The 17,319-nt window shown below is 41.5% G+C and overlaps 1 protein-coding gene across 3 annotated transcripts in view; it reads left to right on the top strand.

Annotated features, from left to right (window-relative positions):
• LOC128736312 (uncharacterized) overlaps positions 1–16,473 on the top strand; it is a 66,576-nt gene extending 50,103 nt beyond the window's left edge. Inside the window, exons 4-8 of one of the 3 annotated variants that reach the window (XM_053830803.1) lie at positions 5,240–5,460; positions 5,525–5,594; positions 6,036–6,200; positions 14,395–14,568; positions 14,638–16,473. In XM_053830803.1, coding sequence (XP_053686778.1) covers positions 5,240–5,460; positions 5,525–5,594; positions 6,036–6,200; positions 14,395–14,568; positions 14,638–14,703 — 696 coding nt within the window. In that variant the 3' untranslated portion in view covers positions 14,704–16,473. Of the gene's footprint in view, positions 1–3,385; positions 5,461–5,524; positions 5,595–6,035; positions 6,201–14,394; positions 14,569–14,637 lie in introns of those variants that run through there. The other 2 variants (XM_053830795.1, XM_053830789.1) reach the window with 2 other exon arrangements.
• The last annotated feature ends 846 nt before the right edge of the window (positions 16,474–17,319 follow it).

Genomic DNA, 17,319 nt, shown 5'->3' on the forward strand with positions numbered 1-17,319 from the left:
ATACGTTATTTGTATAGTTGGCAGTAGCGCAGAAAGAAAGTGTCCGAGCAGCTTCTCGACAACTCTGTCTTAGTGTACAGAGTTTGACAGTACCCCCACAAAGATGGACCTTTCGATATTATACCCTAAACAACAATGGCCGTCGTATTGACTTTCTATGAAGTGATTGCCCAACCAGTGTTTTGACGTTTCAGATTCAGTCACAGAAAGATGGCAACGTGCCAGGAGGTCGTGTCGAAGTCGGTTGACAGCTTCGGCGCAGACAGAACGGCAGGATATCACAATCTTATTCGCCATGACTTTCCATATGGCGTATGAGTGCAAATCTGTGCATTGTAGCACACTTTAGTAAATGAACCTAAAGTATCCGGTTGAAGCAACCGGATTACGACTGAAATTAGTCACATTTCGGTTACCATAACAACTTCGTAACAACAGTGCTAGTTAAACGGGGAGTTAAGGGGGGAGGTTAAACATAAAAAAGGGATTACCGAAAAATCAACAGATTCACGAGTGGTTAGGGGATAATAGGAGGGGGAAGCTGATAAAGAATAGATACATTCAAATGAAGAAAAAGGGTTTTTTTCTTGAATTATGAGAATTTTCGTTACAAGAACAGATGTACAAGTAGCTGACAGACATAGAGGCCCCGAGTAAGATCGGTCAATCAGCAAGTTCAGAATAAAACACGGTTTCTTCCATGATCTAAAGATAATTTTGATTTTCAGCGTTTTACTACAAACTTTACTGTACAGGAAAGGAATAGAAACGCTCTTACTCTCCTTCGGAAGATAGCTCCTCCGATTAGCAAAGAGCTATTTATTGTGCAGCGTTTGCTCTGCTGATTTGCTTTGTCTGCAACGAGCATGGATTTTTTGTTCTCTCTATTCTTCCTGGAGCATACAGTCAGTGATTGCTCACAAGGTCATAGAGCAAATCGATTGAGCCACAAACTCTTACTTTTTTTAATTGAGGAAATAATCCAGCTGCATCCAATCTCAGTCCTGTCAATTAAAAAACACTGGACGTGGAGGTATTTGGACTTAAGGAGAAATAAGCAGTCATTGATTAACTTTTTATCGGAAAGCCCAAGTTCGGAAGCAGTTTTTGGACCCAAAACAGAGTCCCTGGTTTTAGAAATGTATTTACTGCATTCTTCTTGCCAATCTGAATACAGAGAGTATATTTTCATGAACAGCATTTTTGTTTCAAATAAAAAATCAGAGGGGTTGTGTACAAGACACGACAGCTTATATAGGTGACACAGGACTACGTAAGTCTCTTTGTAGTGATAGTAGCATGTATTCATGCATGTAATCATTCGATTCTTCATGTATACATGCTATATGCAACATATATACATGCTACATGCGTTGTATGTAACATTTATCAAAGTAGTAACATTGCATACGTTCAATTCTCAAAAGATTGTGCACTTGAAAACAATTTAACAAAATCAAGAATCCAAACTATTGCTTTCCAGCTACCTTATACTGAAATTAAAGATTGTTTTTATTACCCATGGTTCCCCACGTTGAAGGGATTTTACCAATTCAATCCTATTTTATCAACAGCACATCTTTTCACTACACTTCTAATGAAACGGCAAGCATGCCTATTCATACAGAGTCATATTATAACCGAACACTACAGCTGTAGCACATTTTTCCAACACAGATATCAAATTCGCCTAGGTTTAATCGTCTCACAGTAAAGAATTTGCGATCTGTTGGGACAACGCACTTGTGTCATTTTTTCTGGCACACTTCCCTAACACAAACATCAAATTGGACTAGGTTTAATCGCGTTCGTAAAAAATCTGTTGGCACGAGGGGGCTTTGTGACTCTTTCTGGCGCACTTCCCAAGCAAGGACATCAAAATGATCTAGGTTTAACCGCGGTGTTAAGAAATCTTGAAATGAGGAAACTTTGTCACTTGTTTTGGTTTACTTCCTAAGCACAGATATCAAATTGGTATAGGTTTAGATCATAGCAAAGAATCTTTCAACCAATCACGAAGCGAGAATTCTGATAAAATATAAGTTCATTATTTTCAATTTTTCAATAGTTCAACATCAAGAATCCATACTTTTCATTTGGGTCAATTATTAGAAGATTTTCCGATCGATTGGTGCAAGTAAACCGCAGAGCTATTAGCGCTTAAAACCTATCATTTTTCGTGACGCTCGCATTTTTCGATTTTTTGGAAAGACACCCTATCTCAAAACTTGCCGTAAGACGTAGTCCTGCGTCAAAAAACTGCTTTTGAAAATTGCAGAATCAATGGGTCGTCATTTCTCCTGAAATCAAAATTAATTTGTGATGGGAAACGTGCACAACAACCGGTGTCCGAAAAAATAGAAAGAACGCAGTTCCAGGACCCTAGAAATGAAAAATAGAATAAAAGCTACATGTAAGCAGAATTGAATGAAACTCGTCAGTTTTTTACTATAATATTAATATACCTATTTCTGAAGATTATACGTGATTATACTCTATTTATGGAGAACCTGCTTTCATAGAAAAACTTGCTTGTCTGTTGCAACTGTCTGTCAACTTGTCTGTTGCAACTTGCAAGTCAGTTTTGGTTGCTAGATATCAGCGTCAGCAAAAATATTCCAAATGATTCATTAGTGGCACCGCCACTAGTCCTGTCCTCTTTGTTCTGCACCCGGAAAAATGAAAACAGCCCATTATGGAAAAGACCAAACTGCTCACTGGGTGTCAGTATTTGCAAAAATGATTTACGTATAGAAGGCAATGTCCTGATTGAATCTTCCGCAAGGCTTTGTTTGTCGTTTCCATTGGCTTGGCTAGGCTGTGAACCAGTTGTGTATATCAGAAGGTATCCAAGCTCTGTCTCTGGCAAAAAAATAGATCAAAAACCACTATCGCACCGTAGTGACCGGTTAGAGGCCGGCTGTCCGTCCGTTCAAAAGCACCCTCGAAGGACGACAGCCTGTCGCCGTCGTTGGTGTCTTAGCACTTTGACCAAACGAGTGCACCGACAAGAGAGAGATACACTCATACAGACAGAGAGATCGAGAGAATGGAAACAACTTTCATTTTTTCCACCCAATTGTCGTGATTTGCAGTGCTTACCTATAGATCGATCGTAGGTTGTAGATCCGGATCTTGATGTTGAACTTTCAGGCTCGTACATTACCTCCAACGAAAATTGCTGTTCACAACATTTACCATAAAGTCACTACCAAGTACCTCACAACTCGCCAAATTTGCCATAAAACTCGCAATTAATCTTTCCTTCCTTCACTCACCTTCCGTACTCGTCCATCTCCGTTTGCTTTATGTTTTTCATCTTAATTCTATGATTTTGTAAATATGCGCTTTTCTGAACTCGATTCCACACCTGTATTTTCCCTAGATTCTGGATCAGAAAATCCAGATGATCACGTCCTATTTGTTCCGCACAATCGGACCGATAATTCTGCGTAGCGGTTTGGGCGGCGGAGCCGGTAACAATGGCGGAAATCGCGGAACGTCCGACGTTGATTTCGACGATGATTTCGGCGATGATGATGACGATGATGCCGCCACTAAGAGTAGTAGCTCCAGCTCCAGCTCCAGCGCGAGCAATTCTGGCAGCAAAGTGAGCATATCACTGCCAACCTTCCCGCCGAGCAGCGACGATGCCAGTGACGATGGCGACAAGCCCAGCAGCACCACCGAAAGCAGTGACGAGAATGATCTTAGAAAACGGTCCGCCCAAGCGGTCGCCGATCCGGATCCGGCGTCGCCATCGTCATCCGCGGCATCGTCGCTGCCGGTGGCAGCCACGACGACGGCACAAAGCGAAACCGTTGCACCAAGCACCGTAATCAACAACAGTGGCGCCTCTAGCGCCGAACTGGCACCCACCACGACCACGCTGCGGGCACAAGATAGCACCGATTTCAACTTGGTATGAGGATTCCAATCTACACCTAAACACACTACAAGTCAGCCCTGTAAACAAACAGCTCGACGATTCACGGAAGACTGTGGCAGTATCAACTCTCGGCAGTAGTTCTACTCATTAAGACATCAGGATATATGCCATCTAGAATACAGTAGCCGAACTTAGAGCATCGGAATACAAACAACACATCTATTGTAGTAGTAGCTCTCCTCACCGGAGCTCTTTCCCACCATTCATTTTTTGCCTCTCTGCCTGTCCATCATTTCGCTCATTGGTTGTGCTCCCAAGTTGCAATTGGAGTTTTATTGTTCTCCTATTACGGTCAGTAGAACCGTTACAAGTGTACGATAAAACCCCAATTGCTGCCTGGGGTTTTGTTTCGCTCGAGCTGTACCATCATCTGCCGCATTTGTAGCTTAACTTCAACATGATCTGTCGTCTGATCATGGACGTAGATTTGAATCAGTAACCACCACCAAGCTTGCAACAACATCATACTGCTTTTTCATCGAAAACAACAATTAACTCTAGCTCTATTCTGTTTTGTTTACATTTTCCACAACAGCTCGTTGGCCGCTAGTTGAAGTATTTTCTGTTTTTTAAAACGAAAAAAAACCCGTACCATCAAGATGACTCTGTACGGGAAATGCTCACTCTTCCTATCTACTCTCTACACACTGTCCTCCATCTATTTTGTTTCACTATTTTCCATTCACTCATTCCCCGAATTCTCTCTGTCTGTATCTCTGTCTATTCCATTTCGGAATGCAGTCGTCAGTTGCCCTCGTGATCAACCCGATGCGCTCCAAACACTGTCTCTTCTACTTCCATTGTTTCTTGCTGTTTCCCTTTGTTTGTTTGTGTGTGCGTGTCTCTCTGTAAAAAAGCCATAGGTTTTTTTTCTCTCATTTTTTCCTTCTGTTTTAATGTTTTAATTTCTTCCTGTTTAATCCTCGATTAATATCGAATTACAACAAACATAACCTGATACAAAAATCAAAAAACTATATGCATTCATGTTATGCTCATTCCATCTTTTTCATTCCCTCAAAACCAATCTGAAATTCGAAATCAAAAATGAACAAACAAAAAAACACCTTTAAATCAAAACACACCGCTCAACGTCAACCAACCACCAAAAAAATGCACACACACACGCATCCCCGTGCATGTTTTGCGCTCCATCCATCGTGTGCACCTGTGTGTGTGTCGTCTGTGTGTCCTTTATGTTTCGACCCCCGGGTGGTGTTTGGTTCGTCCGATAAAAATTAAACCACAACAACAAAACAACAACATCAACAAAACAACAACAACAATCAGATCACTAGCAATGCGGACGGCCAGAACACCCTAGAATCGTTGGATCTTGCTGGACTGAGTGACACCCTGAACGCGATCCGAGTAGCCCGAGCGACCGCCGAAGAGACCCAATCGGTTGCCGACAGCGACGACCAGAAGGGCGCCGAATCTTCGGCCAAGAGCTCCGCCCTCGATGAGCTCTCACTGGACTCCGAAGGCAACGATGAGGATCGTAACAAGAGGTAAGTAAGGGTACAATTTGAGCCCTTCCAGTGTCAATACATTTTCCTTTATTTTTGTTGACAGGTTCCTTTCCTTTGGTGGTTCCTCGGGTGGAGCCGGAGGCTCCGGCAACTTCCTGTTCGACATCATTCGCGTAAGTATGAAACCAAACCTTGGCGATTGTCTGATTGTTTAGGCTGACGACCATTCCGTCCGTCCGTCCCTTCTACTTCGTGCGCATCGGGAAGCTAGTAAATGACACTTTGACACTTTGTTTTGTTTTTCTCTTTTCTCGTTCTATATATCCTCACACATCAAAATGCACACTTGTGTGGAACTCGAAACCTCTTCTTTTTTTGACAACACTTTCAAAAATTTCAATACAATCGTGACAATGCACCACCATCTGAACTGTCTGTGATGAAACCCCTCCTTTTTTGCGAAACTAACCATTCTAACCAAAAAAAAACAATTCGAACCGAATTTTGTTTTTCCCATAAACAACACACTAACACTAACCCCGAAAAACCCTACCCCCCCAAATTAAACAACAAAAAAACCCTTCGAAACGAAACCCTCACTCACTCACGATCAGCAAACAGCCGACCGGGCCGCACGCGCTGCTGGAACCGTGTACCGGGTCGTCGCCGGCACGGAGTCACTGACGACCGACCACGATAAGAACGCTCAAGACGAAGGACGACTTTCCGCCTCTAGCTCTTCCTACACCACCACCTCTAGCTCTTCTAGCAAGTCTGCGGTAATTTTCCATTTTTGTTTCTCTCTTTTTACCTTTTTGTTTACTTTTGTTTTCTCTGGATTTTCGTTGTTTTCTCGTTTCCAAATTGTGTTGTCACACAACCTCACCCACACACCACAACACATCCCCAGGCAACAATGAAAGTTTTATTGTACTTTTATGGCTAGGGTTTTCATGGCAAATTTTGGTCCTAAATGCCAACATAAGAGTGTAATAAAACCCAAATTGTTACTTGGGACACCTACTCCATCTATTTGTTTGCTTTGTTTTTTTACTTACACTTTAACCAGTCAAAGTTCCAATGTAGTTAGTTTTTTGTTGGATTTTTTGTTAGTAGAGACTGCCTAAAAAGAAACAGTTACTTAATTGCATGACTTCCAATAACAATCGAATGTTTTTGTTCTGTTCGTACAAAATAACTAACACTTTTTTTTGTTCTACGATGAAAACCGAATCCGAAAATAAAGCTGGTTTTGACTCATGGAGTATGAAAGATAATAATTTTAGGGTTTTCACATCGATTCCTCAAATTCTGTGAAAATTGGTTGAAATTTTACTCGAGCAAACCATACGAAATTGGAATAGAAATTATCGTACAAATAAATCCCGGAGTTCCTCAAGGAAGTAGCATAGGTCCGCAACTATTTCTGATTTTCATCAATGGTTTAGGCAGTTCAAAGCTCCACGGAATACCGAGACTTTATGCAGAAGACTCGGCTTTATTCCATCCTCGACTTAATATCCAATCCATCGCAGTGAATATGGGAGTTGATCCCGGCTTCGCAGCCAGCTGTTAGTGTACAGGACAATTGTACAGGACCAGCTGCTACGATCCTACTGACTCTAACAGCCGTGGGTAACAATGTCAAAAGAAAAGGCTTAAGGAGATCAGTGATGCCGAAAGTTTCAGAAATCCACCCCACAAAATCTGCAATATTCAAACGTCCTGATACTTACTAAATCTTACCAGAAAAAGAAGAAACATCGTGGTTTTTTGATGCTCCTGGAAGGGCCGAAATTCCCTAGAGGGACTTGAAGTCGCAAAGACCCTGGAAAAATTTCTACCACACCTCTGGGTTACTAATTTTTAGTAAATTTTTTTCGACTTTATTATAAATGTCTTCAATTTATTCTGATGTATCGACTGTTTATCTAAGTAATTTTTACTCATAGATATTTTAGAATCCGCCATTCTACGGGTGAAGGCGATATCTTCAGCCCTTTCTTATGGAGTTTAGAGGAACCAGAAGCTGTCCTCTTCCTAGCATTCTTAGCAATGACAAAAGAATATCCCTCGTGTCGGTCATCAGTTTCTGACTCGTCAGATAGCAAAGCATCATAGAAGTTAGGGAAATTGGGCCGCAGGAAGCCGTCTTTCAAGCAACACTGCGAAGAGGCATATGAAGCGCTTCCTGAGGAAGCGCTTGATCAGCGCACAGAAAGTATGCAGAAAGCTCATGGGAGTTTTCCCCATCATCATAAAGGCACATGTTTTGCATCGTGACTTATTTCAACAGTAAGTGTTCGAATGACTCAACTGCTTTGGCATTGGGATTCTTGAAACTGCCAATTCCAAAGTCCAGAAGATCCGTGACGATCAAAGTTGGATCGTTGACCAGAACATATTTGAAAAAATATACCATCAAAACAGCAAATGTCAGTTAGTTTGTGTTCCCATCCTACACCTGTGAGCCAAATTTAAAACAAATTGTTGGAGAAATTTTTGAGTTACCCCCTTGTAAAGTTTTAAAGGGCAGATTGCTTACACCAATTAAAGAAATATCTTCAATAACACTTCCAAAATGAATGTAAATAGCAGAAAGTGTTGATGTTTTTTGCAACATGTACCCATTGGACTACTTTTAGGACTTTTAATCGGTACTGGCGCTATCCGGATGTGTTTCGAATTACGTTGACGCCAAGGAAAATGGCTACATAGTGACTTGGATCAAAATACGTCATACGAGACCTTCAATCATACTACAATCAAAAACTAGATCAATGGAAATCAAATCTGTTCTCTAGGGTCACTTGGATCATACGCTCGGTGCACTCTGGGTATTTTCTAGTGAATTCTAAGTACTATGACCATACTCGAGCAGAAAATATGCAACAGACAAAAATGATCTCCAAAAATTTATTTTAGATCGGATATTTTGGAAACTCTCAGGGAATAAATAAGCAAAGTTGGTTTAGTCAACCCACCTTTCCTAGGCTACATGCCCGCACCTTGGACTTAACGCTACCTATCAAACCCAGTACAACACCTGCACCATCTTTCTTACAAACTTTCATCCACTTTTTTTTCAAATCCTGGTCCTTTTTAGGAAGGCCCCTGTTTCCAGGAGCTCAGAATGGCCCAGAATTTTTCTAGTGGACGAAGTTCTGACGAATTTGGCGGATTTACCTCCTTCGGCACAAAAACTACATCGTTGGCTTTGCACCACTCCATCAGCGGTTTCGTATAATGACACTATGCCAGATCCGGCCAAAACAGAGTGTCACCTTCGTGGGTACCACGAGATACCTGAGATACCAAGTACTTCTTGGCAAATTTGTCAGGTCTTCTTCTTCCGGAACTTTTTCGGAACATCCAGATGGGACTTGCCAAGGCCGGGGATCTGCTTGGGGTCCGCTTTAATGTACGTCTCGTCGTCCATTACGATGCATTTCGCCTGCACCAATAACTCGCGTTACAGCTTCCTGGCGCGGGATTTGACCACTGTATTCTGTTTATCAGTTCGGTTATGCGCCTTCCTCACCTTGAAGACATGAAGTCTGGCCCGCTTTATTGTCTGCTTGATGAACCAGACGGTAGCATTGACGTTCTCGGTCACGTCCCGAATCGAAAGGTTCGGAATGTGCTTGAAGTAATACGTCATTTTCCTTGCCTTCTCGGGGTCGATCGTCTTCGCTTTTCTTCCACTGTCAGCTCACCGCTGGGTCGTCCGAATCTTCTTTGTACAAATGTACCACTCAGGACACGGTCGAATGGTCGATTCCCAACTGTTTCGCGATACACCTGTAGGACTGACCTGGATTTTTCATGACTGGGCCCATAATTTTTTATCAAAGCACTTCCTGCTTGGAAGCCATCTGGATAACCACTAGATAGATTGTGACGAAAGTTTGCACATGTAAACGTTACACTCTGAACTTGTTTTATCCAAAATTACAAGAATTTTTACGCATGCAATGAAAAGCTATACACTACAGAAAGTGTTCAATTTTTTGACTCTACAATGTTTAGTGTTATTTAACGTATCGCACGATAAGCTTTTACAGTGGACCCCCGTTTGTTTGAACGATTCCTCATGCAAACTAACGGGGTTGGTTTTTAATTTGAACAACTGGTAACCCTAAATATGCTGGAAATTGTGTGAACTGGCTGCCCTGTTCTTTGTTATTGTTTTGTTGGTTTGATTCAGTTGGCAGTTGAAAGCAGCGAGTATTTCATTCTCCGATTGGATTTCTACACTAATCGTTGGGAAAACGCAATGTGAAACAGATTAAACACGCTAGATCAGTACAAACAAACGTGTTTATGTGCATTGTCAAACGAACGGGGGTCCACGGTATTCACGTTCGAAGCTGGCCACTTGCCTGGAGTTTCCTGCGGGTTCCTAGAATATGTCCATATAAAACCAACGTGGTCCGAGGTAGGGTGGGGGTGTCATTATCAATACTATTTCTGTACCACTTCTAATTTATTATTTGATCTCCAAATAAGTCCTGTGAACTCTTATTTTAGTCTTGCCAGGCTCGTGTAGATGGCTTTCCAGTTTCAGTTCTACTGCGAATCTTCTTACTACAGCAAATAGTGCAAGCTGGATAGAAGAGCTTCACATCGTCGGCGTAAATTAATAAGAGGGCATTATTGTAGCTAGTTTATCCAGGATGAACAGAAGTGATCCCAAAACACTGCCTTGCGGTACATCGTAAAGTTCAAAGCTTACACCATCTACAGCAACGTAATGCTTGCTTCCGGTCAAATATCCATGGATCCATGTTATCAACGAGCCGACAATGCCAGCACGTGCCGCAGCGCTCAACACCTCTTGAATGGCAACAGCATCGAAGACGTTCGTCGTATCTGTGTACACACAATTCACTTGGTAACCCATTTTCATCCATTCAATCGCCACAGAAAGAAGCCATATGGTGCTAATGACTTATTACAAACGAGCATTGATCAACGCACAGTTCATACGACGGGCATGCCAAAAGGTCATGAGAGTTTTCCTCACCATAGCAACCCACCATCAGCACCTTTTTCGCACCGTCTTATATTTGTACAGTAAGTGTCCGAATGACCCACCTGCTGAAGGATCCGGTGAGTCTTCCGAAGGTTCAGAATCTTTAAACGTTGGACATTGGAATTCGTCAAACGGAAAATTCCAAAATCCGAAAAGTCCTCGACGGTCAGACTCGCATTATCGATCACACTGTCAAACCTCACTACGCAAGCAGAAATGTACAGGCAGCACTTCCGCACAAAAAGCTTACGTACTGTACAGTACGACCCCTTTGATTCGACTAAACCGTGGCAGGATTAACGAAATTATCGGATAATCGATAATCCGGCAGTCAAACTAATGACAATGTGGGTGAACAACCTCCCTACTAGCACGGTTGTTACAAAGTAGTTGTGGTAACCGAATTATGACTAATTTCAGTCGTAATCAGGTTGCTACAACTAAATGAACCTAAAGTGTGTTACTTGGACTCCGAATAGATTTGTCGCAAATACGCAATGAAGAAAGGGGTTCATTCCTAAAAATACAAAAATGTCAAACTTTCGTCTCATAGATGGCCAGTAACATCACGAGCATGCATTCCCTACGGGGTGCGAATATTAACTCTGACCATGGTCCAGTAGCAGTATATGTGCGCAGCGCTCAAACCGGTCAACTATATATTAGTCGCGTCAAAGCCATCAAGCCTTGGCTGAACATTAGACAACTAGAAGTTACTATTTCGCAGGGCTACGGAAATCTGTACAGCAAATTGTGCAAATTGCTTTAAACATTTTACAGATGAATCAATCATGTCACGGGTGTTGCCGCCCTCATTCGAAAGCAATGACCACTGTTTTCCTAGATCCTAGGTGACCTCTAGTAGTATCTTTGAGTTAGGTCCAAACGAGCGATAGCGAGTAAGGACGGATAACAGGTACTTTGCGAGCAGACCGACAGCCGAAGGAGACGGAACGGAAGTTGACCTGAGAATGCCTGAAGACTAATAGAGCTGCCGGAAACGACCGACTCCCGGCAGAACTCAAGAAGCATGGTAAGGAATAGCAGTGCAACGGCACTTCATTGCATTATTTCGAAGACTCCAGAACTCAAGACTGGGCTTAGAAGGAGGTTCGCATATACACAACAAAGGATGATACTACTAACGCCATCTCTGATCCCAAAGAAGTTACTACTGCTTATAAGTGTTAATGATCGCAACCATCTGAAAGAATGTATGCATGTGATGTTGATGTACGATGTCATACAATGATGTCAGTATGCTAGAGTGATGGCACATATACAACTTAAAAGTTACCACCGTCATCCGAAGCCTTTTGTGGGTTTGAAGGCAGCATACGATACAATCGAACGCAAAGAGCTGTGGCAAACATAGCATAAGAAAGGTTTTCCGGATAAACTAACGCGACTGATCGAAACTATCCTGGAGTAAGTGAGATGTTCAGTGCATTTTACCTTTATACGAGGGCACTCTCGAGTCCCTTCGAATGGCGCATAGGTTTGTGACAACGTTGCAGGCTATGCTGTATGTTATTTAGTATCAGCACTGGAGGAGTACTCCGAAAAGTGGGCATCGAAACTAGAAGCATGATTTTTAGTCAAGATATCCAAATTCGTAGCCTCCTAGATGACCAAGGTATTATAGTTGGAAATTTTGCAGCGCCAGTGACCATCTTTGGCAAACTGAAAATAGAGTTTAGGAGATTTGAGCTAAAAACAAATGGGTCGTAAACTAAACACATGAAAGCTAGAGGCTCACAGGAGACGACAACGGTAACGGTAACCGCTGACGGCAATGAACCAGAAGTGGTAGATGGATGCCAGCACTAGCAAGGAGACAGTAACACATTCAAGCAGAAAATCGGGACACGCCGCTTATTATTATTAAATGATTGGTTACAAGATATTGACAGGAGGACATAGCTACATGCCTTGCCGTGTTCGAGCGAAAAGTGCTTCGGATAATATTTGGCGGAATATAAACTGAAAGCGGAGTGTGGCCGAGGTATATAAATCATAAGCTACAGGCATTGCCTGCAGAGATTCCCGTTGTACAATAGGTGAAAGTCGGTCGGTAGGCCGGACATGTCGAAAGAATGCCGGACAACAATGCAACAAAAAGGGTTCTCTTCAACAACCTTACCGTCACAAGTGATTTGTAACTTCTGAGACGACTGGGATAATCACGACCTGAAAGTGGCTCAAGAGATGGCTTCTTGAAACAACACGAGCTATCTTGGCTCTATGCGATCGTCGACAACGACGACGACAAGGGTCCATATTTTTCTTTTAACATTTTCTTCAGAGATAAGCTAAGACAGGTTTGAATAATTTACCTGAATTTGAACCCAGATGGACTCCTCAATAGCCCTAAACTGCCTTTGGAACCTATTGTAACTATATAAGATGCTTCCAAATTTCTCCAAATCTAGAATTTGAATTATTTGATTACTTAATGACCACTCCTGTCCGCTGTGGTATAGTATCAATCTTTTATTTTAGGATCTTTTTGGCGGTATGCCCATTATCACTTTGATCCACTTTCACTCTGACCCCATTACACGCTTCAGGTAATTTATCCAATCTATCTTCTATCTATACACATAAGAGCATTGTCTGTAACCAAAACCAGGCCCCAGACATGACGCCATATTTTCGTGGTAAGAATCGCCTGCATTAAGCAAAGACTCAAACCGATTATACCAGATTGCATTCAAGACGAGCAAAAGTAACATAGTTGCATCTCAATGAGTTACATAGCGTACCTCCGAATCGCTCTCAATTAGACGCGAGGCGACGCACGCGGGTTACAGCTAGTCTTATATAATCATGCTTTTACACGTTTTTGACAATCATTCTAATATTGTGTAAACATCCCAACCAACCAACAACCAATAATAGTTATTTCTAAAAAAGATTTATGGCCTAAGAACTATATGAACTGATTTCATATGATTCAAGTTGCCAGAATAAACCGAGTAGGAGTACTGCCCAAGTACAAAACAACTCTCACTCGGATGGTTTTAGGGTAAAAATTTACTCATCTTTTGTTGCCATTTTGATTTGATTCAGTAGCTTAAAAATTAATATTGTGCAGTACCTTATACTAACCAAATTCTAACAAAACCACTTTCTTTCTTTTTTTTCTGTATTTAGTTTCAGTAGATTAATCATTTACAAACTATTTTACTATTTTCTTTTTGTTTGTTAGTTTGTCATTTAGTTAATCTTAACCCGGTTGAAAAGTGCTTGAATGAAAAGCTCCTTCACGCTAGTTTACAAGTCATGCATTAACTGTAATCACGCAGAACGTTTTCGATTCGAGTCCATAATAATCCTCTGTCAAAATGTCAAAAACCTTTTTCGCTATCCGCTCGATTCTGTGGTTTAGCTGTTCACATTTCTAGCTTTCTTTTTGTTTTGTTTTGTTTTGTTTTGTGACAGCTGATTAACTCAAGCACTTTTCAGTTCAGCTTCAATAATCAATTACCAAATCTATCCGATCTTTTTCTAGATAAAGTACAAAACTTGATATCTTGATAGCTTACGCTGCTTTTCTCCCTTCCATTGTTTTCCTCTTTCCTGGTGACCAGCACCACAGATGACAGAATGACAGACGATTGTTACAGTGTTCGCCGAGATTACGCGCACAATAGTAAACCAGTAAACCGCAGGCCAAACTGACGTGAGAAGCGATTTGTATGTGTGTAATTACAAAACACATTCCATCACAGCCGCCTTCGACCAAACCCACAACAACCAGTCCCGGTTCTAACCACACTCAGCCGAGAGATTAACCAATTCGTTTTGTAGCTAACCCTTCTCTCAAAACTGTCAAAATTTGTTTGCTGTTTGTTTGTGATTCTGCCCGCAATTTCGCATCCTAAACTAATCGAAAAAGTTCATTTGTTTTTCCCCCCTCCGTTAAAACCTCCTAGCTCATCTCGGGTAGCTCCGGAACCGAACAGAGCGACGAGAAGGCCAACTCGCCGGACGACGACCATGACCTCGGCAAAGGTGACGGTTACACCGAAGGCATCCCCGGACCGGTGACCCGCCTGTTTGTGCTCGCCAACCGTGGCCTCTCCAATCTGATACAAGATCTGATTTTGGTACATACTTTTTTCCGACTTAACCTTCAAATTAAGATAAATAATAATGTTTTGTTTTTGTTTTTCCAGCGAATCGCCCAAACCAGTGAACGGGTAGTCAACTTCAAAGCACGCCTGATTACGTCACTCATCTAAGGCAGAGATCCTCGCTCGCTCACACACTCACTCACACACACACACGCGATCACAACACCTCCCCCACCCCCACATACTTCTCCATCATTTCGCGTAAAATCGTATCATCACGCCCAGTTCACGCCCCCAGAAAAAACGCACTAGCTGAAATTTTACTCTTAGTTTTTCTCGCTCGATCAAAAAAGAAAAAAACGAAACCAGTCAAATCCTCACTAGTTTAAACAACGAAACAAAACAAAAAAGTTCTATGTGTTTGTGTGTTTGAAACGGTTCGGGTCCGACAAGCTCGAGCCGAGCCACCTTTTTTTAATAGGGGAGGTTGGATTTCAAAGCAATAAAAACAGACGAGGGTGTGCGTACTAGTTCAACAGAATACTACCTATTATGCCTATTAACGCGAATATCGGATAACTATTCAAAAAAAAAGATAGTGGAATGAAACAACAAATTGTATAAGGCTGGAAAAAGGAAATCTGTGTTTGTAATTGTAATATATTTTTTTATTGTATGTTATTCTGTGCTTCCACTTCTACTCTTTCAATGCCTTGCTTTGTTTTTAATTTCCAATCAAAAGCTCCAAAATATTTCCTGGATGCGGGTTCTCTACCTTCACTCGCGTCACGTGACTGAAAGTTCTATCCTGTTAATCTAAATTAATTTTTCCTGCAATTAAATAACCTAAATCAGTGACCTGCCTCTTGGAGCGTTTTGAGAGACTTTTTCCAACCTTCCACCCCGCGCTGTTCTGTAACTGTAAACATATTTGCTCAAAACGATGGTTGTGTAAATACTATAAATCCTATCGCAAACTTCCCATCTAGCTTTTTAGACTAATCCACTCTCTCTCTCTGATGCATCTCTGCAATAAGTAGCCAAATTTTCAAACGTCACAGGACCGTCGGCCGTGTGACGCTTTTTCGTCTGCTTTTTTCCCCCTATCCACTGAAACAAGTGTAAATACTTTACCTCTTCATTTCATGTTTTGTAACCTTTCCACTCCCTAGAAATGTTATCGTTACTATTTTTTCCCCGTATTATATTAGCATAGGACAAGTGAAACTTTTACCTACGGAACAACTACTATGGGAACAGGAGAGGAGAGTTAGGGTGCAGGAGAGAATAGGAGCTGCAGTTAAATTTTCTATCTAATTTACTGGTTAAAAAATTTCAATCCAAAACTAGCGACAGAAGAAAAAAAAACTCATTTTGATAACGCTCTACACTGTTAAAAGCGGCTATTGTAAATAGATTTAACTTATTAGTTGTGTTTTCTCTCGCTGTTAACTTCAACCTTCAACTTATTTTTTTTTTTGTGACGAACGATTTTTTCTTTTGACAAACAAATCAACGGAGAGAAAAACAACTTTAAAAAAACGAGGATAAATCTTACTGCAGACTACTACTGCTAGGATATAAATTTAGAAGAAAAAAGAAAAAAACGTACGAGACTATCATTTCATAGGATGGTGGCAAACAAATTGTTAACAAAACTGTAGGATTAATTGAAGTGATTTTTTTTGCATTGGTTTCGGCGAACGATCCTGGACAAACAAAGAAGAAGACCTACTTATTTAGGGATCGAAACATCCTTCCGAACAAAACAAAACACTACTCTACTCTAAAATACACTTAAGCAAAACTGCAAATAAAAAAAAACAAAATGGAAAAAGTTAAGGGTATCAGATTATCTCAATATTGGCTGGATCACCGGATAGAAAACAGAGAAATGGTGACTGGCTGTTGATTTAGACAAACGATGTAAGACAAGAACGGAATAAATTTGATATACGATTATGTATTTAATGTATAGCAGGTTGTTGTTTGGCAAGTAAATTTGAAAGAAAATTCGAAAGACGCTCTCCGCCTTATCGTGTCTCGAAAAGTAAAGAGAGGAAAGTTTTTGTAGCAATCTATGCAATAGTAAAGAATTCCGTCGACAACCAGAATTATGTCCGTTTTTATTCGCACCTTTGGGAAACTTTACCAAGACCGCCCACGTTGTACATCGCGCTTCAAAGCAACGTTGGTCCAAAAGTGCAACCATGCGGAACCCCTACCGCAATATTGATCGTAAACCAGCACTTCCCTTTGGAAGCAACTGGTTATAATTCTATCACAGAGATTCAGATATGACTCTTATCCGGTATAGCAATTCTGCAATGGCTTTCCGCATGATTCGATAAGCATCGCCCAAGGGTTTGCATGACCACCTGTTGAAAGCTTCTTAAAATGGTTCGATTTACTATCGAAGAAGGTAGCAATAAGCGCATTGATCGCCTCGATCCACAAGTAAACTGGCAATTCTTGCAGTATTCCCTGCCTATCATATTCTTGCGGCTATTGTCACCTTTGAGTTCGCAGCAGAGTTGTCCAAGTTCATGGTTCATCCTCCGGCGCCACACTCCGTCCTTCTGTATAGCAGCGAGAATCGTTCTCAACACTCATCTCTCGAAAACTCCGAGCACTCACAGGTCCTCCTCAAGTATTGTCCACGTTTCATGCCCGTAGAGAACAACCGGCTAATGTCCGTGCACTCTGTATGGAAGGTTCAGCTAACAGAATTTGTGGCGCGAGGAGAGGCTAAGTCTATTCGAGCGCAATTGCATGTGAAGACCA

Source organism: Sabethes cyaneus, chromosome 1, assembly GCF_943734655.1.
Source record: "Sabethes cyaneus chromosome 1, idSabCyanKW18_F2, whole genome shotgun sequence".
Classification (NCBI taxonomy): Eukaryota; Metazoa; Arthropoda; class Insecta; order Diptera; family Culicidae; genus Sabethes; species Sabethes cyaneus.